This window comes from Bemisia tabaci, chromosome 3 (genome assembly GCF_918797505.1).
Source record: "Bemisia tabaci chromosome 3, PGI_BMITA_v3".
Classification (NCBI taxonomy): domain Eukaryota; kingdom Metazoa; phylum Arthropoda; class Insecta; order Hemiptera; family Aleyrodidae; genus Bemisia; species Bemisia tabaci.
Window position 1 is genome coordinate 33,704,662 of NC_092795.1, and position 26,029 is coordinate 33,730,690.

General features: G+C 39.2%; 2 protein-coding genes across 8 annotated transcripts in view; one reads left to right on the forward strand and one right to left on the reverse strand.

The window, feature by feature from the left end:
- The window catches only part of LOC109043939 (pyrokinin-1 receptor), a 107,682-nt gene that overhangs the window by 49,415 nt on the left and 32,238 nt on the right, over positions 1 to 26,029 (forward strand). The window lies entirely within an intron of this gene.
- LOC109043940 (lipase 1) lies at positions 1,842 to 20,029 on the reverse strand. Of its 2 annotated transcripts, XM_072298207.1 has the most exons (9): positions 19,795 to 20,029; positions 16,625 to 16,774; positions 13,978 to 14,161; positions 12,020 to 12,134; positions 10,748 to 10,997; positions 6,372 to 6,527; positions 5,449 to 5,536; positions 4,285 to 4,427; positions 1,842 to 2,244 (listed from the first exon to the last, which is right to left on the reverse strand). In XM_072298207.1, the coding sequence occupies exons 2-9, from the start codon at positions 16,745 to 16,747 to the stop codon at positions 1,978 to 1,980; spliced, it is 1,326 nt and encodes a 441-aa protein (XP_072154308.1). In that variant the 5' UTR covers positions 16,748 to 16,774; positions 19,795 to 20,029; the 3' UTR covers positions 1,842 to 1,977. The 2 variants fall into 2 exon arrangements, with proteins under 2 accessions (XP_072154308.1, XP_018916859.2); XM_019061314.2 differs by lacking the exon at positions 19,795 to 20,029 and having other exon boundaries at positions 16,625 to 18,677.

Below are 26,029 nucleotides of genomic sequence, written 5' to 3' on the forward strand. Positions count from 1 at the left end.
CTTAGGAGCACTGCACACAAATCATGCATGAGACTGAAACCGTCATAGCATAAAATCTCTGAAATGCTGGCCTGAAGTATTCGTCCGGGAAACGACACCAAAATTCTTTTTATCACGCAATCGTATGCATTGAGCGTCGGCCTTTATTTCATTCTCGAGATAAGTCCGTTTCTCGAATTTATGGCATGAGATACGCGTGAATTGGACATTTTTTTATCGAGACCTCTAGTGCTACACGTAGGTCCCTCGCGCATATTTTGAATCGCGACTTCAACCTCCACAGTTCCATGGAAAGGATTCACTTTCAAGAGTATTCGTGCTTTCATTTCCCTCAGCTTGGAGAGATTATGGCTTTGCGATGTGATTCAAATTTAAATGCAAGGGAAGTCACTTTCTCGTAAACAAGACTTGTTTGCTATGCAGTATTTTTCTAACTGTCGATCACCCTCAAAACTACAGCTTCCTCGAGATCGATTAAATTAATCGTCTTAATGAATCGCAAAATGTTCAAGGGTCCACCCATTTTTTATCTAGGAAACCCGGAAGAAGGTTTGGACATTTTCTAAGTATTCTGCGTAAAATTATTACCGGGCAACATGCCCTATAGTTACTGAATTCTCCCTCTGTCTAGCAGTCCATTCTAAAATCATAAAGTTTCAAGAAAAATGGTTAATTGTAAAAAAAGGGTTTAATATTGGCAAAAATAATCGACTCCTGAAACATTCTTATTGAATCGTGAATCACCCTGTACAGTTATACATTTCTTACGAGCCACTTATCAGCCGAAGGCAGGAAAACGTTTAGCCTAACAAAACAGGGTCCTAAAGTATTACAAATCGTAAATATTTGCTCGCCGTGATGCTTGGATTTTCAAAACTTTTGATCGCATAGGTGCGTCGTATCGCCTGCAGGAATTCCAACTTAGTTTTGATTTGCAAAGAGGAATTTTGCGAACAGGATAGAGCAAACTTCGCTAGGGCCCTACCCTACAGGCCCCCATACGAGGGAAAATATTTCGTGCAGTATATGCAAATTCTGAGAAACTTGGAGCGTCGACTGATACTTGACTTTCTTTTGCATACATTCCTTGCTGGAAGAAAATTATATCGTTCCACGTGAAATATTGGCTGGCCCACAGCGAAAGAAGGGTAAGAAAATCCCCACCCCACCCCCTCATCCCTCTTGAGGATTAATTGCGATATTTTGCAGCAAAGCCACTTTTCCTCGGGAAAATATTCTTTAGAAAAATTACATTCATAGTTCTCTGAACCACGCTATCACCTAGCCGGCCAGCCCCTTTCGGAAAAACTTTGCCTTTGATTTGTTTTCGCAAATTTTTTTGTATTTATATCTTTCAGAGGCGTAAATTTAGGGTAAAATTAAAGTATTTATCAATCTTGGGCAATGTCAGCGGTGGGAACACCTTGCATAATATACAATAACCTCACTTAGTACGTACGGTTAGAAAAACGGTCCTCAGACATCCAACTCCTATTCTGTTTCTGCATTTCGTACAACCTAACAAGAAATGTTTCTCAAGAGAGAATGTTTCATGGAGGGAAGAGGGCTGTGCCCCTTACGCAATAGAACCTCATTTCTTTTGTTTTCAACATTTAGCGAGGAAGGGGAATCCCAGCCGCCATCTCTCACTTTCTAGCTCCTACCATGTAAACATTCATTTCTAATTATACGAGTTCAAAGGAACTCACCTTAGTCACAAAAACTTAATTGGAAAGCCTGTGCGCGGAATCCCGTAGACAGGTTTTCCAATTAAAACAGTAATTAATGCTAAACATGGTTAAAATTTTCAATGGAAGAACAGCTAAACAGCTTTTTCGAAGTATGCAGCTTGACTTTTTTATTCTTTACTGTACATTTTAGAGATCTGATGATCTAAATACATATTTACAATAAGGAACCAAGAATCTTAATTTAAAACATATCTTAAATAAATAAAAAATAAACAAACTCGTTCAATCAGCTCGGTGCTTTTGCTTTCTGCACGCGAGGCGGCCTCTTAAGCGTGCTCGATGGTCTCTTAGGCGTTCTTGATGGTCTCTTGGGCGCTCGAGATGGCCTCTTTTTGGATTCTGGGGTCGAATAATACTGTATCGTCTGTATTATGTCCTCCCCGAACATTTTCCGACAGTTTTTGCCCCAAACAAAGTCGACGTGGTTGAACTGTTTGTACTTTACCGGCACCATCCGGACATCAGGAAGCATGGACGCTAGCCTTTTTACGTCCTGTTAAAATGAATTTTCACATTCCATTAAAAAATAAATACAGATTTTGAACTTGTAAAATGGGCCGTTCATAGTATACGTTATGCTAAATTTCTAATTTTTCGAACCCCCTTCTCCCCTTCTCCTGCCCTTGTAATGCTTTCGTAACATCGGTCCCCGTCCGTTAACAGGTAACAAAAACATGATTTACCGCAGTGGCGTGGCGTGAATTGCGATGTATCGATTGTTATGCCATTTAAACGTATGGTAAAGAATTAATTACTTAGGTGTCCACTGCAAACACCCTGTTTATCGATCAGGTAAAACCAAAATCAAATCTGTGTTAAGCAGGTCGAAAAGGATGATAGTCTTGTTTCGCTATTTGACTAATGGGGGTTACGGAACATTTCGACAACGATTTCTTGTCAACGCACCTACATTTTCCAGTAATTTACGTCCACGCGTTTTTTTCGGCAGGGGAGTTTTGATCCTTTTACCAATTGAGATCCAAAGTTATTAAGTCCACATGTGAATACATGTAAGTCCTAGATTCTGTATTCAATAACGTTTAGAATGAATTTGACCTTCATTGAGGGAAAAAGTGACTTGATTCAAGCAGAAATAAGCTCGAATCTACCGCCAAGAGAATTTCCTCATGAATCAATAAAGAAAATAATGCTTGTTTAAAGAATAAAAGATGCTTACGTAAAAAGAAAAGTCACTTACATCAAACAGAAACCCGTTATCATTCAGCTACTTTCTTCTTGATTTAAAATAAAATCCTCTTGACTGCATACTCAAGCATGTTTCTGCTTAGATTGAGTTACTTTTTTCTCTAATGACATTCAAAAATTATGCTAAACGTCAGTAAATACTTACTGAGTTTTTGGACAACCGCTCTCTTTTTGTGCCGGAGTATCTTGATGTATTTTGCGAGGGAAACTCCATACTCTTAAAGGATGCCTGTCATCCTTAATTTGTTGGAGCGCCTTCAATTTCGTATGATACTGTGCAACACCTCTGTTGTGAAATAGTTGCTTGAGGCGCCGTGGCACTCTGCGGCTCGGCGCGGCGGGAGGGCGGTCAACGCGCATCGTGCATTGACGCCTACAAACCTAAGTGGATACTTCAAGCATTGCGCAATGCGTGAAGTATCCACTTAGGTTTGTAGGCAGCTTCGCTCTGTGTTCGGCTCTAAAATTTAAACTCGCGGAGGCAGCATTTTTCAACTCGTGATTTTGAAATGTTTGCACACTCTGCGTGGATTATTCTCATTTAAATTGCTGGATAAAAATATGTAAAGAAAAATATAATGTGTGTTTTGTAAATATTCAGGGGGTTCCGTGTCCAATGACTTACAAAGCACTTTAATTTTTTCTTTTATATTTTTGTACTTTTACTGTGCTGCAGCGTGGTGCACTCGTAACCAAACTCTTAAAATTGGACGTATTTGACTGTAAAAGGACGGTGTAAGAATACCAATGATTGCGAGCTTCTTGGTTTTTTCCCCTCTTTTATTCATTTTTGTACAGCTTCTTTTAACACCATTACGGCTTGATGATATTAATATCGATGCCATCTCTTAGAAGGGACTTGCCACGTTTTAAAAATGTAAATGTTTTTAAAAATAAAGTAATATTTTCTTTAAAAAAAAAGTGTATATAAGGTTTACTTCATATCGAAAATTTTAAGGATTGAAATAAAACCAAACGTTCACCAATGACAATTTGAAAAGATGAATCAAAAGGAGAAAGTAATATTTCATTTAAAAAATGAGTCACCAATCACCATAACAACACCTCCTTCTCTCTCAATTTTCTAATTTCGATGGTATCAATATGATTTTACATTCGGACTAAAATATAACGCTTGGATCAAGTCATTGTTGCTTATTTTACGCGTGGACGTAAACTACTGGACAAAACAGGTGCGCGGACAAAAAATCGTTGACGAAATGTCTTGGAACCCTAATGGGAGCATTTTCACATAGTTTTTGCCGCTGAGAAATATCGACCTCGCCTCACCCTTAGGAATCTACCCATAAGAGCCTGTGAAACTTACCTTGGGATGTGAAAGGAAATCATTGTATGCGTAGTGAAGTGACATTTTGCAGGTTATGGCACTGAGGTTGTAGTGTGGCACTTCCTCGGTACCGTATTTAATCAAGTTTTCCTTCGGTCCGTAGTCGTAGGCTCGAAATTCGTCTGGTGAAAATCAAACACATCGGTTATGTTCAATCTGATGATTCAATGAGATTTGGTAAAGTCACCGTCCACAGGAGACAGGACGTTAGTCTACAAATACTCAAAATTGAGTGGGTGATAACATAATATGAAGAAGCGTTTAAAGAGACTTTACGTGCAGAAAACTCCTAAAATTTCAAAATCAAACCGGTGCTATACTAGCCTGAATATTGCGTCTCAAACGACGCAGTTTTGTAAGGAAATAATAATTTTGATTCATTTCTCCATGGCACGAGAATGCCAGATTATACTACAGCTTCACGCCTTCTATATTAGTCCAAAAAATGAACGAAACCGATCGTTTCTTATCTTATTAACGACACCAGAAATAGTTGCTGTCGAAATCTCAATATCCGATGTTTTGATAATACTCGACAACATTAACTCCACTGAAAATTTAGCCTTTGCGGCCTCATGTCACTCTCCCGAAGACGATGATAAAACATTCTAATATGATTGTTTTTTAAAAAAATAAATAAATAAAAAATAAAAATAAATAAATAAATAAATAACAAGGAAAAATTGAAGGAGGAACAAAATACATATCTGGGAATTTTACGGTAAAATTTTTCACAGATTGGACATTGAGAATACTCCTAAATAAACATTTCCATTTGAGAGATTTGCCGAGATAAAAAGTAAAACATACGGAAGAACGGTATCCCATTCTAAGTTTTCAACTCTGAAAAAAAGATGGTACATTGATCGACTAGAAATCACAGACTGCTTTCTTAATTTTCGTTTCTTAATTTGATTTGATTTTGCAACAGACTATGTATTATGCATCATAAGTATTGTGATATCCAGGAATCTTGTGACCAGAATAATTACATTTAATTTATCTGCGGTATAGATTTTGGCGAGAGAATAATGTTGATACTGCTCAGATAATAATTATATTTTTGATGACCACAGTTTTCTACCTAGATTTTTAATCTCCGTTCATAACAACTTTCGAAATTGAGCATGAATTTGGTGTTACCTGGGTGGTATAGTTGCTGTGAAAGAGCTTGTATGGTTTGAAAAGATGTACCGCTTGGGAGGTGACTGAGGACTGTTGGCATCTCGGCCTGAAATTTACAAGAAACAAAAAATAAACTTTGTAAATCCTTTATTTCCTGTACATTTTTTTAATCAGTTCATGTTTAAACCGAATGCGCCATGTTCGAAAATCGAAAAATAAGTTATTTCGGAAAACTTATTTTTAAACGGACTTACACCATCCGTGTGGAGTTTTCGTGAAAATTCCAAAAATGCAATGTTGTTTGATACAACAAAAACAACCTTAGTACGCAATTTTCTACAAATGTTGCATACTCATAAAAAAGCTGCTTATGAATCCATAGTATAATGAAAGAAGTTTGTCAAAAGTGGCCACGTGTCACTTTAAACACTACTCTGACGAACACAAATTGACTTTTTGTCAACTTTCCTTGAATCGGCCGATTTATTTCACGAGGGTTTCAACGAACACAATGTAAAATAATATTCCAGAAAAAGAAGGAATAACGAAGGAAAATCTAATTAAAGGTGTTAACTTCTCCGTGTCAAATATTTGTTACATGAACATTATTTCAGCACCATCTCTTTTAAAGCTGCGAAAATTAGTAATATCAAAATTCGCGAAAATCTCAAAGTACATCTGATAAAGCTCTGGCGCGCGCGCCGTGACGCATTACGCCCAGTTCTGTTCCGGCGGGGAAAGGCAGAGCGCCTTCCATTTTTGTGTATGCAACACGGACATCCTCAGAGCACGAATAGTTGTATCCAGATTTCAGGAGCTATCATCCACGTCGCGTTCGACGGAAGAGGTTCTCGTCACTTAGGGCATCATCGAGGACGTTCAGCACCGTCGTGTTTTCCACGGATCTGTAAATATGAAAAGCGGTTAATAAATGAACAAACCTGATCAAGGAGCGTCCAGTCCGTGCCGACCAGGTTGAACAGAGCCAGCCAAAGGATATCGTGCCTCTCCGGGTCCTTCATCAATTTGTAAAAAGCCTCACTCATTTTCCGGTTTCTCGGAAAAACCTCCAGGAAGCCCGTGTTACCAATTAACGACTGCAAAAAAGTCACAAGATCGTCTAATTAATTTACTTTCAGTTTATCTTTTCTTGTGAGAAAAAGACTAGAGCAAACTGAAAATTTTAATTTTCACATTTAAATCACTACTTGACAGCTATGCGCTCCAGATTTGATGTTACATTTCGAAGATTACAGTGTAACTATTTCTAAAATTGTACGTATTGACAACACAGCATGGACGTGAAACTAAAAAATTATAACACGTTGGCGTATTGAAGTTTATGAAACCAAATCTGTTTCCATGGAACATTCTATATCTACCTTTGACATATGAGTCTTCATCAGTCTGTGACCTGATTCGGACTTGATTGCAATTGTAAGGGTTTTCTGAAGACATAGGTATATATATCAAATATGTATCAAATTTGATCTGAACAACAACATGGCCTCTCTCAATGCAAGCATGGGTGTTAGGAAAGCATTAACGGAAAATAAGCCCATTTTTATCCAAGGTTTTAAGAGAGTACCTATTTCTATGAGTTTTTGATGGTGTTTAAACTTGGAGTTCAGATGGCGGTATTGGTGAAACATTACGCTCATGTGCAGCCAGGTCAACTTTAGTGCTACTCAGTCAAAATAGGATGAATTGTCCCGTTTCAAATTCAACTCCGACGATTGAAGAAATTTCGTTTTGCAGCATGAAAATTGTTTTTGGTGTCAACGGTAATTTTTCTATGTTATGTTTCACTTCCTAAAAAAAATATCAAGATAATTGTACGATCTCCCATGAGATTAACATCAGTGTATTTGGTTCAAGTTAAGAATTGTCTTAATAGATTTTCCGATCTCGTATTTCAAAGGCAAAAAAGGAAAATGAAGGAGTGTAGGTATGTCATATTGCTGGTTAGCCTTTGCTTTCAGTTGATGATATGGTTGATAGAAAACGTCCAAGCCTTTAAATCATCAAGCTTTTAATATTTAGCCCTGATTCAAGTTATTTCGTGCGTTTTAGTCTTTTTCATCCTTGTCCATCTAAGGAAGATTAAACCAAGCTGCAAAAATATTTTCAAAAAATTAAAAACTACGATCAGTTTAGTTTGTTTTCTTTTCTCAGAGTTAAGTTGTTTTCGAACTGAAGTATTCACTTTATTGAGCGCAAAAAATCAGGCAATTTTTCAGCAGCCAAAATATTATCGCTTTTTATGAAAAACAAAATTCTGAATAATGCATTTCGATTACTTTCTTCCGAACAAAATCATCTTGTCGCCGCTGAGGCATAGGGGCTACGCGTGTTATTAGCAGTAAATTATGCGTCGGACAATCGGATAAAGGAATGTTCTCGCGCATAGTAGGCCAGCGCCGATTGTTGAATTATTATCGAACGATCTCGATCGATTACTCCATATCTCAGCAATGCTATTAATCGATCAACGTCGTCGATCTGCAGAACTGACTCCGTTGTATATGCAACAAAAACCGCCCATTTGAATATCTTTTCAATGAGAGTTACATTGTTTTGGCAGCAATGCGCTGTGGACGAATCGGAAAAACTGAATATGAATTATTCACACATCGGCCAAATTACGCCATCCGAAGAAAAAGCCTGCAGAATATCAAACCTGCTTTGAGTTTCTATTCGCTAGGAGCTCAAAAATAAATTTCACCCGATAATTTTTTTCGAAAAAATAGCCAATTAGATCTGAAAAACTGGTTCTCACGCCTGCAAAATATCCGAGGCCCGGCCGGAGAATATTATTTTCAATATCCTGTCTCAAATAAGGACGCAATTATCATGAGAAATAAATACCTTCAAGATTCTTTGGAATTTTCAATATTCTGCCTTTGAGGCACGGTATTATTGCTGCATGTTTAATAATGAGGATGGTATTATGCTCTATATAGGAGCCTGGATGTGGATTATTGAAATAAGAAAAAAATAGGGTGCTTGGCGGAATAATGCTCAAAACACACCCAGTGAATTCAATGACCCGGCGCTGATTCGGTGATGCAGGATGAGACTGTCGTGTCATCTATCATTATTAGTAAATTTCGGGAAGATTTTTGCTTTCTATCACAAGATTTGCAAAATGACATCGCGGATTATGAAAATTTATTGCCCGCGTGAAGATTCATTGCGAATGCCTAGAATTCAATTTATTACTGAATACGTTAGCTGGATGTTTTGGTAATTGATTATTCACAGTCATTAACAGGGTATTTTCTGAAGGGGATGGGGGTATAAACTGACCGTTTTACGTCCATTCGGGATGGGGAAGAAAATCCGCAAGGAAGTATCTACCAACCCGGGAATCATTTTTCAAAAAGTTAGGAGAAAAATCGTTACTCTCATAAATTATTTTTCACATTTTTTTCGCTATTTTATTGCTCACTTTTTTTGTATTTTATTGAGATTTTAATAGTTCCAACTAAAATTAGTCCAGGGCTAGATTAAGGGGGTGGCCACATGAGCCGCGGCCCATGGCGGCAAATCTACAGGGGGCGGCAAATTTTGCAATTTTTTTAAATGTAGGTATAAAAAAAATTCGGATTTAGAAAAATAAATTACAAACGAGAAAAGGTGACAAAATCTCTAATTTTATGAGAGTATAGTAATTTCTACTTTTGTCATCTTTCAGTGATACAAGAGACAGCACCCTTAATTAGTCGAGTTAAGAGAGAAACCAAACACGCAATTTGGCCTGGAACGGCGCAACTTAACTAGAGAGAAATGATGACGAGGACTTGAGATGAAAAGGAGAAGCCCTCAGCGCGGCGATCGGCATGTAACACATATTAGCGCCTACAAGACTGCACGAATACTTCACGCATTGCATCAAACACAAAGCGGTCATTGCGGACAGCGTGAAACGGATAGCGCCTACAAGAATGCATGAATACCTCACGCATTGCGGCAAACACAGTGCGATCAGCGTGAGACGCATAGCGCCTACAAGACTGCGTGAATACTTCACGCATCGCGTCAAACACAGTGCGGTCTGCGAGGCGCGGCGGCGGAAGTGAAAATCATTAATCCAAATTTATGTTTGTTCTTTAATAACTTTCATAATTTTTTCGTTCATTTCTTATGAATGGAAGGCCTTGTCCACTTCGCGCAAAGTTCCGTGAACTTTTGCTAGTAGTGTTGACAGGGCTTTACCAAAAAATGTGTTCAACACCAGTAAACGCGTCTTATGCACCCCTCCCCCGCTGGCACGTTCATTTGATGGTTTTCATTGATGTTTCAAAACGAATGAGAAGTGGGCGGCAAATTACTAGCGGCCCATGGGCGGCAAGTAGGTAAATCCGGCCATGAATTAGTTTCAAAGTATTTTCAGTGGAAAATTTACCACTAAAATCTAATTTTTAAGCATGAAAGAGTGAATTTGAACTTTCTCTCCGCCAGATGGCTCTCATTTTAAAATTTTAAACGGGTAATTCTTGAAATGGCAAAAACTTCACTTATGTGTCCTGTCTTCCAAACCTCTCAATTGTAGCCAAGACAATCGTGATAATAACTCAATCGACCAGAAATATCTGTTTTCGAAATAAAATCTGAATTCTGGTTACACAAATTAAAATCGAATTAGATCTGATTAAGATCTGAATTTTGTGTGAATGAACTAAGTTGAATTATCGAATATGATTTTCAGCCAAAGTGTATGATAAGCCTATAAGAAGGTTTCAAAATTCCGACGGTCTGGTTTGCTGTATCATAGATGAATTACACAGATATTTATAGAAAAACTGATCTTAGTCTATTGTCGGACGAGAGGTGCTCATTATCTGCCATATATTCCCTTTATTTGTTCCCTTTTAGTTGTCCGTGTATTTAAAAGAATCGAGGTCTTCAAGAAATTAAAAGACGGCGAGATCGACTTGCGCTTATGTCCAAAAAATCAATCCAATTTTAGATGAGTCAAGCAGGAAAATCTTGCTTCGAAACAGAGATACAGGGTCATTCAAAAGTCCCGCATCACTGGCCATAACTGTAGTTCTAATTATGATATCGATTTGCGGTTTAAGACGTGTTTCTTCATATCGAGGGGAAACTTTTTTAGGTACTTTCCAGTTTTTGATCCCCTCGGGGGAGGAGGGTGGGGGGCAACTCAAAAATTTCAAATGGCCACTCCCCTCATGGCCAGTGGTGCGCGACTTTTGAATGACCCTGTATAATTCTAGTGACGTGCAATAATACTTTTTCTCATGAGTGTATTTGTCCCTGACTGAAAGTGATAATTTATGACTTGTGAACTTACGCCCCACGCTGGAGTACTGTCGGCGATCATTTTAGCGAAGGGTTTGGCCACGAGGTGAGACATGAAGCATATCGGGGCCAGGCTGAAGCTGACGATAATCTTGGAGTTGTACTCTGGTCTGGAGGCGGCCATCACGTAGAACATGAGAGTGCCCATGGAGTGACCAATGTAGAAAAGCTGCGGTCTTCCCGTCTCGTTCAAAACGTGGTCGATCACCGCCGGCAGGTCGTACTTCCCCATCTCATGGTAACTGCAACCATATTATAAATCACAGAAAATTATTATCATACGTGACTTCATCAAATAATTTCAAAACAAGAGCATATCTAATGCTTTGAGAAATAAATAAATACACAGCCTTGGAATGAAATAACTTGGATTTTGGAGACAAATTGCAAGACAGCGAATTTTTTTGGGTAAGTTGAAGTTGAGAAGGATTGAGGTGCTTCTAAAATTAAGACGTTACGTTAAAACCTAAGTTTGAGCTACCCGTGGTACGCATGCAGTATTCTGGGGAGTAGGTTGTCTGCCGTTTTGTTCATATTTATTCTAGGCAATGACCTCATATTGCACCATAATCAGGCAATTTTGAATCCTATGATTGTATGTCAAATAAAAACTTTGAAAAAACTTTTTCTTCAAATCACGTGCAGGGATTGAAAGTGAGGTATCACGTCCTCTATTTCACGTTTTGTACGACATTTTTAAGCGTTTATGATGCTACGATGTATGAAAAATACTAGTCTTAGCATGCAGGAAATAAAATGCCTTATTTTGAGAATTTTGACGTTAAGAGCTCTATTTTCGTGGAGAAGAATCGTGTTATAACTGGAAAAAGATAATACCAAACCTAGCCAAAATGGAGGGAAATGCACTTAAATTTAAGAAAACGTGGGGGATTGGAAACAATGTACAAGTATGAAGTAAAAACTTTATGAAAATGTATACACTTCGTTAGCACCTCTAGACTGGAGTTGGTAATTTATCAAATTAGATTCAGTTAAATGTTATAAACTTTAACAGGTATAGAACAGGTCTGTCAAAAAATGCTAATGTGTGCCCGCCCGGATTTGAGTGCTGTAGACACGAAAAAGAAGCAAGTTAAAGGAGAGCAAATTATGGCAACCACAGTCAGGAAATAAGTCAAAGTCTTGTTGTCAAATTTCCAAAATACCACGGGATATTGACCCGTGATTGTCTTACATCGGTCATCTGAGATTCTTAAGGTGCAAAAGATGCAATTAATGAGTGAAATATTTAGAGATTTCTCACCTGTGCTCCCAAAATTTGGGTTGTTTCGGAGACAAAGTGGTGTGATTTTTAGAGTACGTGGTCCCTCTGGCATTGCTCATCCATACGTCATATCCAAGGTCAGCTAACATAAATGCTGCACAGAGAAAGAAGAAAATAATGTTAAATTTTGAGTAAAGCTGCCTGGGCTTCTTCTACATCATTGGTCGTTTTACATTAAATATTGCATTTAATTAATAATTCCACCGATTCATCAGATTTTACTTCTGGAGAATTTACAGGTACAAGTCGCTGCAATTTATTTTTTTTTACAGGAAAAAAACTTTCGTTCAGCTAAAATCGCTTCATATAGCCCCGTAGAGTTTTTGGTTTAGACAATTTATCTTTTCACTCCTAGAATTTTGGTTCAGAATCAAAGTATTTTGCAACTAAAATGACTCTGAAATAAAATTCTTATTTTCTTCCGATGATTTTGGTTATCTGAGCCAAACATGGCTCAATAAGACTGAACCTATAAATTCGATTGACTATAAATCTTAGACTTTGGTGGGTCATATAAAACTGAAATTTAGTTCATTGAATTGGAGGAATTTCCTTCTAGTTGGGGAGATTATCTTGGTTGATATGGGTTGTAAAACTGAGGGAACCTCAGGTATGGGGTAAATAAAAGGAAAAGTTTGAGGGTACAGCATAATCTCAATTCACTGTGCGTGTCATAAATTTAAAAAAAAAGGAGGTTATTTATTAACAAGATACAAGTTGCGCGGGTCTAAATCTTTTTATGAAATTCTGACATGTTTATATGACATATTTTCCTCCTTTTTACAAATTTAAATGCATGTGAAAAAAATAGAGGTTCATATGAGGGCAGATCTCACTCCAAACATTTATGTCCATCAACCACCAAAGCCCGTATTTGTAGCTTGAAGCTATGAGGGGTCGTGGTCAAATTTTCATAACTTCAGTGGTAACAGGAAACCACGTTATAATTCGTTACTGTCGGTGATGTAATTTGCAATTTTTGAAGCTTCTCATCGTCTCACTGGCGCGGCGTCAGCTACAGACACCACATTTTCCCCGAATCTAGACCGTTATGGGAGGTGTTCAAAATGCAAATGACCACACACCTTTTTAAAGACTTTTTATGCGCCATATTTTGGATCTAAATACGGATATGTACACGTTGTTGGGCAGAAATAGAATGAGGAAAATTTCTCAGATCGTCGGAATGGAATTGAATCCTTTTTCTTTTTTATTTCAAGTCCGCGTAGAATCCTTTTCGAAAATACACCGTCCAAACGTGATAAAGTGCGAGGAATATAAAACTCGGAAATAAGTTTTTTTCTTCGTGTAAACATTTAATTTAAAGGCCTCTCCCTCTAGAAAAGGGAGTATTTTAGGGGAATACATCGACAAAATTCCTCATTTTCTTAAATTAAGGGAAAAAAACAAGTCCGATCATAAACAGAAACTGATTACAATAGAGCACAGATTTAAAACGATACGAGTGGTTTTACTTTTTTTAAAAAAAATATTTAAACATTATTTTGTAGCTGTTTTTTTTACAAAAAGAAAAATTTCTTTGTTTCGAAAGAAATATTTTTTCATGCACGTAAATTATTTTTAATCGATGTCGATGTGTAGACTTGTCTCTGCAGTATTGTCTCAAATATTTAACTGTGTTCCTTGTACTTTCACATTTTCTCGCTCTTAAGCTCTAAATTGCTTTCAGAGTCGTGTTATTCGCGTATAAAATTTGTTGAAATACCACATCAAAGCCCTTTCACAGATATCTCTATCGCCCCCCTCCCCGATTTTTACCTGAAATCTCATCTTGGCTATTATAATCAGTTTTCCCCTGAACTAATAAAGGACACACAGAAATTTAAAACTACCAAATAGAGGTTAGAGTTTTTAATTCAACCCATAGAAATTTGATATCCAAACTCGAAAAGACTCATTATGAAATAGGCGCTTACCCAGGTCCTCCTTAGGTCCCCGTATGACCCATAAATCGGAGGCTGTCAAGAGTCCATGTTGCAAGAACACCGGTGGGTACTTGGATGTTTTGTTGGCAATACGATGAACGCTTAAAATATAGCCATCTTCAGTCGTGACGTAGTGCGTCTCGCCTTCGTAGCCCCAGTACTTGATAAGCTCCTCCTGCACAAAATAAAATCAACGCGATCTAGCGGACAGCGGCGTCGCGACGCCGCGAGGTAGGGCGCGCAGGTCGCGGGGGAGCGGGGCCGCGTGAAGAGGAGTTCAGCCAGGGGGAGGGGAAGCGCGGGTCGCGGGGAAGAGAGGGACCGGCGACCGGCCGGCCGGCGGTGACATCGGCCATGGATGAAAATATAGGCAGCGCTAATGTCTCCGCTAACTGGAGTTGGGGGTCCTTATTTATTCTCATGGTCCATGACATAACCTTAAACCTTCCGCTCAATGCCGCAAACAGCTGACGTGTCGATGCTGCGCCAATAAAATGAACCAATCACAAAGTAGCACAGTAATACGTCACTAAAATGAAGAGATCACGTGACTGTTCGTAATATTTTCAAATCGATCTGAAAGTACTGCCTCGGATATAAGTATTTAAAGCATAAGGAGGCCCTAAAATACTTTAACCAGGTAATACGTTCGTGCGAGATTGTTATGCTTAAAAGCAAAACATTTCAAAAGGAGCTCACGCTTAGGTCTATACTACAAATGGACTGCAGTTTGCAATTTGGAGCTATAAATTCTGGCACATCTGAAAAAACACGTATGTGCATAGGGAAACTAATGGCACTTACGTTGTTTTTAAACCGGGCCGGAATTTATAGTTCCAAATTGCAAAATGCAGTCCAAATAAGGAAAGCATAACTCCATTTTCACATCAGCCCTGAAAGGCATGGAGTTATTATACAGAGGACAGGGCTTACATGAAAGAGAATTTTCTTCTTTTCGTCAACATAGCGACAAACTATTTAGTGTTTACCCCTCCGGTCTACGTGATACACCAATTTAGTGGCTAAGCTGGACGTATTTTTATCAAACAGAACTATGTACAGGTGAAAAATATGGGGTATGCTCTAGAAAGCTGCATAAGAAACAATGTGGTCAGTGGGCGTGATTCCTTTTGAAGAATTGGAAAAGCGGGATTTTAAATTCAGCAAACAGGACTGTGTGCCAACTAAAAGCGGGATATATGAGCCGCGAGCACGGCACGAGAGCGTTGTGGACAGGGCTCATGAGTTAAAGCGCAATACGAGGAGCCGCGTCCATTTCCGTTGACGTCACTGGCGCTTTATTCTTCTCATTCACTCTTAGGGCCAGAGGACTCGCGAGCATACCCCATATTCCTCACCTGCACATAAATCTATTTGCTAGAAATACGTCCAACTGTTCCTCCGATATTCGTTAGTTACAAACGAAGACAATATATTTTGGAGACCGGCTGTTAGCAATGTAATCGCGAGTGAAGCGCAAACGTGAACTTTGGAAATCACGCTATGTTTCTGTTTACTTGCAAAAGTTCGTATTAAATAACGTATAACCATTGAGTCAATTGATACAGACGCCATTTTCTGTGACGTCATCCTCAAAATTCGCAATTTTATCAAATTCGATGCAGACAATAGGAAAGACATAACTTTCCTCATGATAGCAAAACGAATGCATCGCTTTTCCGTGAAGTCTACCCCTAAAGGCGTCCAGCATCCAAAACTCAGCCAAATGCAAAACTTCTGCAAGCTGAACTTTCAAACAAATGACAGCTTTTGTGATTTGATAACACTACTCTTCTTCTCTTTAAGTCCATTTTGAGAAATCTATTCCACATGGAATGGTCTGTTTCGATAATTATCGATTGATTCGCGTGCATTCAAATGAACAAAACACATTGTTGCCGCTTTGTGGGTATTTCCACTGATTGATACATCGTGGAATGGAGTTCCCGCAAAAGCAGAGGGGGGCTCTGCTCAAACAATTCTGATCCACTCCACTCATCTTCATTGATATCACTCGTATATCTAACACCCATCCGTCAACTTGAAAGTCTGGCTTCATCAGTCAGAAGATCGCTCCGGAAAATCTACTTGGGAACTGGGATACTCAACCTTGAACGACATGGGTATTTTTTTTTTTTTTTACTACTTTAAATAGACCACAAGGGCTAATCCTTGCACTTTTAGTCCCGTCCCCCCTCCGTCCCTACAACCAGTCCTAGGCAACCATTGTTTGAGACCATCAAACTCGGGTCGCCTGGCCGGGAATCGAATCCCGGACCTCCCGATCCTAGAGCCAGCGCTAAAATCACTACACCATAAGAGGCCGACTGACGTATAATGGCACCTTGATACAAATATTCGTGCTCCGAGGATGTCTGCGTTGCATACACAAATAATTGAAGGCGTTTCCACTTTTCTGACCTCCACAGCGATGCATGCGTCGTGTTCGTTGTTGGAAACTCACACCAATATGTTAAGTCGAGAAAACATATCTTTGCAGTTCTTTTTTTCATTATAATTGATATGAGACTTTGTACATGTTTGTATTTTACGAAAAATCAGTTAAAATTTATTTGAGAATGAGTGTTCCTCATGCATGCAGGAAATTCCCTGAAAATTCCAGTCATTTGAAACTTACGGTGTTCAGGAAAGCTTTAGCGTCCCATTTGAGCTTTTCCGCCTGGAGGCTTCCATGCTTGGAGATTGTCATCAGGAATAGAACCACAAACAACATAATGCGAACGAATAGCCTTAGTTTCATCTTAATCACAAAAGCGCGCGGTTAAAGCTAAAATAATTTCAAAACCAATAAGTTTTCATCTTCCAGCGTGAGGACACAGTGAGTGTTATGTAAGTCTATTGAGCCATTTTAAAACAACTGCTGATACTCCGTTTTACTTTTTTGCCGAGAAAAAACGCACAGAAAAGTAATGTAATGTGAAAGAAATGTGTCACTTAATTTCAGAAGCGTAGGTAGCAAACAGTTTTCAGCGTGTGATTATGAGCTGGGCACACGAATAGCAGTCGTGATAAAGAGTACAACTTTAAAATACACTATGTCCATTTACTTATTTAAGAAAAGTAAGGTGAAACACTGGAGATAGAAATGTCCTTGTCCTTGAATTCCTTGAAATTTGAAAATCCTTTGAAATTCCTTGTCCTTCTTTTTTCTGTTGAAGTTTTTAACTATTTCAGATTTGTGAGTATGAAATAAATTTTTATGAACTTCAAGTAAAACTTATGAGAGCAAACTTTTGTAAAAAAGAAGAAAAATTGAAATGAAAGGCAGTCGATTCACCCTTACGCAAACCGAGCACAATGTTCCCCAGAAATAAGTAACGAGCACAAAAAATGTTCGAACTGTTTCCGATCGTCAACACTTGCTTCAAAAGACTGGTGGTAGGTTTGGTAATAAACAAATTTTATCGCCGATTTTCCACTTAATCACTTCTCCACCGCCCGAGATCCTCCAGCGAAGCGAAAGAAGAAACTGACCAATCTACTAGCTTTTCCCCACGTGGGTGTGTTGCAAATAAGTGAGGTTGCGGATTTTAAGTAGTCGCCGCGTTGCCGCTTATCGCACGAAATACGACTCTGAATCATGCTGAAACGGGGGTTTCCCGCCCAACTCGGCAATGCAGATTTTTCGAGATACTTTCGGATTCAGCATGCCCAACTTTGCATTTTTACCTGGGACTCGTGTTTGTTTATTGTCGGAATCCCGAGCGGTTGTAAGTTTTCCCGGCGATGGCGCTACACTCGAGTCGTTTGAATCTGAAATCGTGGACCCAAGGTTCTCGCGCTTGCGTCGCAAAGGTCACCGGACGGATCGGATCGGGTCGAACCCGGGATGCTAGGATTCGGATTCGCGGATTCTTTTAATGAAATCAGTGGATCAAGTTCAAGTTGAAGCAGGTCTAGCGGCCTCACCAGTGTTGACACATTCTAGAAAATTCTCTGCATTTCTCGATCAAACTTTTTTTGTGTGTGTATGTCTCGTGGAGATAAAAAATCTGCAAACAGATACCATACTTTAACCGATACCAAACTTTAACCAACTTAACCGAACGGTTTATTTGAAGACGGGCGTAACCGCAAAATGGTCAGAGATTGAGTTTTCGACGAAATACTGTGTCGTAAGGGTGGACGCATCTTGCTACCGAGTGATTCTTACCAAAATTGCCGTGTAAACGTCTTTTTTAATATTTAAAGATCTTCTTTGGTGGAAAAAGGGTTCATAATTTTCGAGCCACCCCTTCCTGCGCAAGGTACCCCCTCGTGCTAAAAACCATGAGCAAGGACATACTATGTTTTCTATGTTTGTGTACACTCAATTTTCACGCAACCCACTTGATTGTCATTAATACCGCTAAAAATGGCAGCATTGTCTGGTTATTAGAAAGAAAGGCCTATCCACCAAAAAAAAATTGTTTTTATTTCTTGCCCAATTTTTATGGCCCCAGTTGTGTGATCGTGATCCCTAGTAGAGCATTGGCTAATTTTTCCAAACAGAAACATGAAGAATTGTCAAGGAAATCATTTTTTTCATGTTTCCTTGAAACTCGACTTTTGGCGGCTACGAACTTCTTCAAATCAGCCATTTAATTGGCGATAATGTACTTTGGCTCAGAGCAGTGGCGTGGCGTGAATTGCGATGTAGCGATTGTTTTGCCATTTAAACCTGTGGTAAAGAATCGATTATGAAGGTGTTCGCTGCGAACACCCTGTTTATCGATCCTTTTCTATGGGTTTAAATGACATAACAATCGAAATATCGCAATTCACGCCACGCCACTGGCTCAGAGTGACCGCGGGGGTAATCGAAAACCGCTCGCCTCCCATCCCCTCACACACCCTCATCAGGTCGCACGGGGGGGGGGGGGGGCGGCGTAGGTGGGGGGTGTGCTCCCCTCGCACAACTTTACCGTGCCTCTTGGACAATTTTCCAGACCAAATCATGATTATTTTTCCTCATTCTGTAAAGGTCTCCGTCTAAGGATTACGACTTTTACATTTTTAATGCTAAAAAGATAACTATTCAGTTAAAAATTGGCAAATATGCAAAAGTATAAGACACAGTGCACAATAAATCCGTGTTCTAATGCACGGAATTTAATGGCCTTGACGGTTACCGGGCGAAAATCAGTGCAGGTATCCGTTCATTCATTTGAGTTCATGGTCATAAAAGGCTTGAATTGATTTTTAGAAGAGACGGCTTCTTCCCGAAAAAGCTTTTGCTTACACGCCCTCAATTCTCACTACAGCCTTCGAATAGGTAATCCGGCCAATCGCAAAGAAATTTGAACGAATCTTATATTTTGTGATTTTTCTCTTGATAGTGAAAAATTAAGTATTGTAAAAAGTCTTTCATGGTGCTTTGATAATTATATACATTGCACATTTCCAAGAAAGTAGGTTGACATTCTTGATGCAAGGAAAAAATTAGCAAAGTAAGTTTATTTCTAGGACTGAAACAAACAAATCTTTTCTCTCATTACTAACAAAAAAAAGAAAAAAATCATACAATTTTTTTAAAAATTTTGTTTCCATAATCATGGTAGAAAGTAAAATACAATGTTTAAAAAAAGAAGTTAATTTAACTTAACAATGAGGAACAGTCGCCCAAAAAGAAGCATAAGTCAAATTGAAAATTTTACACGCTGGTCGAATCGGACGCACACTGGATTCAGGCGTATACTTTGTTAGGTATTGAGATGATAACTAGATTCATGAATATTATTTTCATGCGAATATTCAAGAACTTGATGGCAAAAATTATTGTAAATAATTCATATTAAAAGTACATACATTGAAGCAAATAGAATCATTTCGGGCCCAGCTTCAGCATCGGGCTGAACACTTTTAACACAAAACCACATGGTATTTAACGCACGCTAGTGATCTTAAGGATAGAAAAAGGAGAGCAAAGTACAGAGGTGAGGAACATCATACATGAACTGCACTATGCCGTTGAAGGAAGAAAAAAGGCAGGTAGTCACGAGCGGAAAAGTGATGAACAGTCTGTTCAGTTAGACTTCATTATGTCTAGGTTAGATTATCTAGTTAGCTGATTCCGCCTCCTGGGTGACCTCGAGTGGTATGAATCAGATGATCTGCCCTACAGGCTTCGTTGAACTTGTCATGCCGCTCAAGCCTTTTATTTGTATTATCGACGATTTTTGACCCTTTTTAAAAGACTTCAGGACTCAAGTTCAAACGACCCATATTAATGCAATAGTTCACCTCAATGGTTCAGTTTCGCTGATTATAGAATCGTGTTTTGATGCTTGATTTTGGAAGATTGGCTAAAAATAATAAGATACGTTCAATATTACCCGAGATATCGCGCTTTGCAAAATTCGGTTCATGACATTATCCACCACAGTAGTGACATCCTTGGTTTCTCTCATGGTGAGAGTCTCGCATTGCTTTCGTCCAAGTTTCACATTGAGTAACAAGTGCAGATGTGTCTCACTGATTTATAAAACCAAGGTGGGAGGGGTGTCATACGACAGTAGATGACGTTATAAACCTAATTTTTAAAAGCGGAATTTCTCGGTCAACTTTGAACGTGGAGAGTTATTGTTAGGGCAGATATAAATATTTTTAGGTAATTTTCAAAAATCAGGCATTAAAACACGATTCTGAGACCAGGGCAACTCACCCATTGTGGCATTTCCAACGCAACCAGTATGGCACAACAGCATAGGAAACTCTCCAAATCTCCACGTATAAAAGACCCTGAAATAGGCGCATAATTATTTTTTAAATAAATAAAGAGACAAATGAAGTGCTCATTAATCACCACAATGTATCCTTCCCTGGATCTGGACTCGACGGTCAATACTGCTGGAAATGCCGCTCATCGAGGAACTTAAACGCTGCTTCAATGCATGCATAATTTTTGCCGTCTTTGTATCATGAGGAGTTTCTGTTTGCTCACTGGGGCCTCCCATCAAAATTTTACGACAAAAATTCTGCGCCACAAAATTCCATGGCTAGTGTTTCATGCGTCATTATGCCACCGTGCGCAAAATATCCCGCACAAAAATCCCGTCCGTTTTTATTCCCCAGTTTTTTCAAAATCCCAAGTGAATAACTGCACGTAAAATTGACGACTTCGGAGATTTTCAAACGCAGGAGATAAGTTGGTGCCGATTACAGCTTGTAGAAGTGAAGGGCAGTATAGGATAGTCTACTGTCTACTAGAAAAGAAACTACTTCTACTGGATCATCTGTATATAGTCTATGTGCAATGTGCATCAGAAAATCGTAAATACATTTGTTTTTTTGCGCCATAAATCAGCCATAGAAGTTGGTTTGTTGCGGCGTCAATCCGTCCACTTACATCAGAAAGAATTCAAAAACTTTTTAGCTGGCACGCCATTTCCCAAAATATCTGAGAGTTTTGCAAAATGTTGACTTTTAGCGCCATTTTAATTGATGCAAATTATTTGCACTTCCTTCGAAAGTCGACGAACTAGCGATCATGTGGGCAGATTGCGCCGAACCTTGATTGATTTTTTTCTTCTTGCCTTTTTTTCTTCGCTATTCTTAGACTCTTGGGAGTCTTCCAGATGATTGGAAATCATCGAAGTCTCGTTTTAACTTTAAAAATAAAGAATTTATTGATCTTATGTTATGTAAGACAGCAGTATACGGCGCAGCCTCTGTTTGCTTGCGTGATTATAAGCATAAAAATAATAACAAACAGATCTGACGGTTAATTATCATGTGCTGCTCTCTTGCAGGGTAATGTGTAATTATTGCTGTTTTCTTGGAGACGTTGGGAAATTTCACATAAATGGACGTATTATGCTAAAAGGAACTACGTGCACAAGATTTACGTGCAACATGGTTTTTTTTTTAGCATAAATAAGTCCAAATATTATTCCTCTATCCCATCTCTCATTTAACATAAAAATTTGTGGAGAGGATGCATGTCCCTAAAAATGTCCAGATCCTTAGAATTTCATTATTTGGCACTTTTTCTCGTTCAGCTAAAATCTCTTTAATGGTGATATTACTATACTGAAATTGTGTGCAGATGTAAATTTATAAAATTCTGTTCCTGCATGGACTATTTAATTCTAATGCGGGCTCTAACCGCCACAAACGTATCAACGATCGATTCGCTAATGCAATTTCAGCAAATAACATGAAGAGACTCTGCGTGCCACGGTGGTTTTTCCAAAACTTCAGTGTTTTGGGTGGGTCAATATGTGATTTTCCACATCGTTGTCAGGCACCGAAAAGCCGCTCTGTTGCTGAAAACAAGATAAGTTGAAATATTGTTTGTCCGTGTTTTTCACGAAAAGTAAACTAAGTCCACAACGACTTACCGGGCCGAAATGATTTTTTTATCTTTTTTTTCTTTTTTTTGGGCGAGAACACACCTACAAAGAAAGTTACCATGAATACCGAACGGCTTATCTACGGTTATTTTAGTGGCTTGAGACCGTTTGACATTTGAGTCCGTGACATTTTCCCACTTCGTCATGCGCTTGCGCCTGGCCTTTGAATTATTCAGAAGACATATTGAACTTCCTTCATGCATAAAACAAGTGAGACACCGGTGCTGAAGGTGGTAACGAACCCTGAACGTTTCCCCAAATCCTGTATATTCGTGAAACTTCAGCAGCGTTTTATTCATTACCAACATACAAAGACTGGTCCGAAACAAATCGTCGTGCCCCTCACAAAAGAACGTAACGACATTTCAATGTTGCCGAATTTCTCCTCGCAAATTGCATTTTTTCGAGGAAAATCTTGGGTATTTCTGACTGAAAATTTCTCTGATTTTTCATCTTATCTCGTTAAAAAATGATAAAAATTGTGGACAAAAATTTTACAGGTATGATCTCGTAAAACATTGAATTGCTTGAGTCAATTTTGCAATCTTGTGATAGAGTTACGATCCTTCGCTCAGGAATCGACGAAATGAGGTGTAACCTACCTTTTATAACCTAACTAGCCATTAGAATGCGCTTTTGCGAGAGGTTTCGGCGTAATTCATTAGCTTTTGAAGAAGACAAGACGAGCTCACCTCACTCGGTTGAAATGTGACTGATTTGTAGAAATTCTCAGAGGTCGTGCTGAATTAACGCTTTCCAAGAACCAACGACGGATCATCATGTGTAAAAGGAACTTGCTAGAACGTTTTTCAATACACAATTCAGGATGGAATTCTTTCCGAGACTTTCGGAATATTTTCGTAAAGAAACCAGCATCCTTTTTTGGTACATTTAGAATTCTTTTTAAGACATATGAATTGATTTTTGGGACAACTAAACTTATTTTTGGACGATTGGCCATTTTATTTTGCTTATCAATACTTTGGGATTGATTCCTTATGTTTCCTCTTGTTCTGCTCATTTTGTTTTCTCTTTTAGTTTGGGGTTTTATTTTGTTGGTTTTTTTGTTCTGTCTTGGTTAAGTAAAGGCGCTGAAATTATACTAATAAAATTTTTGTTAAGAGTCAGGGCCGAATTCACCTACTTGCCGCCCATGGGTTGCCTGTATTTTGCCGCCCCCTTCTCATTCGTTTTGAAACATCAATAAAAACCATCAGGTGAACGTGCAGCGGGGAGGGGTGCATAAGACGCGTTCACTCGTGTGGAAACAGTTTTTGCGAAGTCCTGTCAACATTACTAGCAGAAGTTCACGGAACTTTGCGCGAAAGTTAAGTTCCGTGAACCCCTCTCTATGTGAACAAGACCTTCCATTTATAAGAAATGAACGAAAAATTTATGAAAGAACAAACTGACCGCCCTGTGTTTGACGCAATGCGTGAAGCATTCCTACAGTCAAATAGGCGCTGTGCGTTTCACACCGACCGCTTCCGAACGCACTGTGTTTGACGCAATGCGCTTCTCGCCGACCGCTGATGACCGCACTGTTTGACGCAATGCTTGAAGTATTCATGCGGTCTTGTAGGCGCTGTGCGCTTCACGCCAACCGCTGCTGACCGCACTGTGTTTGACGCAATGCTTGAAGTATTCATGCGGTCTTGTAGGCGCTGTGCGCTTCATGCCGACCGCTGCTGACCACACTGTGTTTGACGCAATGCGTGAAGTATTCGTGCAGTCTTGTAGGCGCTAATATGTGTTACATGCCGATCGCCGCGCCGAGGGCTTCTCCTTTTCATCTCAAGTCCTCGTCATCATTGCTCTCTGCGCCGCGCCGTTCTAGGACAAATTGCGTGTTTGGTTTCTCTCTTAACTCGACTACTTAAAGGTTTTGTCTCTTGTATCACCGAAAGACGACAAAATTAGAAATTACTATACTTTTACTCTCAGGGGATGAGAGATTTTGTCGCCTTTCCTCGTTTGTAATTTATTTTCTGAATCCGAGTTTTTTCTCTCTTTTTTTGATACCTACATATAAAAAATTGCAAAATTTGCCGCCCCCCAAATTTTCCGCCATGGGCCGCGGCCCATGTGGCCATCCCCTAAATCCGGCCCTGTTAAGAATACTGAAAAGATGAATCGCATTAACGAATCGAAAAATTCCAGTTCCGTGTAGAGTCCCTAGAGAGAGAGTTGAGACAACGCGGCTTATGGATGTCATAAACGGGAATAAAGATTACACGAATCGGACGTTTTTTGTAATCTTTGATCAACCCATTCTCGAATTCCTGTATCTCCGTTCCCACTCTCATTCCATTTGTTCCTTGCCGAGGCCCCCCTTTCCCGGTCCATTCCAGTTTATAATATTTGCAATTGGTGCATACGTAATCTTTATTCCCGTTTGTGACACTGTGAAGGCCTAAAACATGGGAACCAATCAGAAATGGATTCAAATTGTCTTTACTCTCAGTATAGAGGGACTCTAGTTCCGTGTAAAACGGATCGAGTTCAATAGAAAGGAACCAACCCACATAAAGTTGAAACTGAGAAAAAGAGGTTTGAAGTATAAGTCTCTCCATAAGGCTCAATGTAGAAAATGAACTTTAACCCCTCTTCAAACAGACGAATTTTTTTTCTCGACTTTGAGTTTTTGGCAGGGGAATATGTACAAGTTGTGCGACTAGTGGAACTCAAAAACATTCTAAACTCAATTTTTGCGAAAATATGGGTACACTGGAAAAAAAACACATTGGATCTAGAGTCCAGACTCTTAAAAACATCGACAAGAAAAAGTACTCTTGATTCAATCAGAATCTAGCTAAAATCAAGAACCAAGCCTCTTAATTGAACGTATTTCTATCAAACGAAACTATGTGCATTATTACGTGAGCCCTGTTATGTACATATTCTTATGGGTCGCAGGGCTCATGTCTTAATACACATAGTTCCGTTTGATAGAAATCCGTCCAATTTAAGCGGATTTCGTTTTGATTCAAGCAAAAATCCGATTGAATCAAGAGTATTTTTTCTTGTCAATGTTTTCAAGAGTCTGGACTCTAGATCCAATGTGTTTTTTTCCAGTGTATGCTCCGTTCTGATGAACTCTGTCCAAATAGAGTCCATTTGACGAGGCAGTTTGAATGCTCTGTAATACGAAAACGGAAGCGGCAACAAGTTTCGTCGGAAGTGTGGAAAAGAAGAATTGAAAAGGAAGCGTTGGGTGACACACTTGCTCAAAGCCTGTAAATGAGATCCTCTCGAACCACAATCGCGCGTGCACTTGCACTCTGTCGCGAGTTCTCAGGCTCGGGGCGGCGCGCTGACATTCTCATATTTGGACGGAATTCTGCCAAACGGAACTATGTGCATTAAGACATGAGCCTTGAGACCCGTAAGAATATATGCATAACAGGGCTCAAATCACAATGCACTTAGTTCCGTTTGGCAGAAATAAGTTCATTTGAGAGGCCGGAAATTGCTCGCAGACGCTCTAGCGCGCTTTTCATAAGAGTCGGCAATGTTGAAATGCCCGCAACCGCAACCCTTTTACCTTCCCCATGTGCACGGCTTCTAACTTTAAGTTTTAGGCTCTCCGTGCAACTCACTCTTTTGATGTGTTCGCGTCGGCAAACTTGGTTTATTTAAGCCATCTTCAACTTCACACATATGTGCTTCGTTATTTACTCTACATGCTT

What these genes read in the sequence shown, in the direction of transcription:
- LOC109043940 (XM_072298207.1), bottom strand. Translation starts at nt 16,747, where the DNA reads ATGAAACTAAGGCTATTCGTTCGCATTATGTTGTTTGTGGTTCTATTC. An exon ending in ACAGTACTCCAGCGTGGGGC is followed by an intron (nt 6,528 to 10,747) that starts GTAAGTTCACAA and finishes ACTTTTTTGCAG; the next exon opens with TCGTTAATTGGTAACACGGG. An exon ending in ACTGGACGCTCCTTGATCAG is followed by an intron (nt 5,537 to 6,371) that starts GTTTGTTCATTT and finishes TGTAAATTTCAG; the next exon opens with GCCGAGATGCCAACAGTCCT.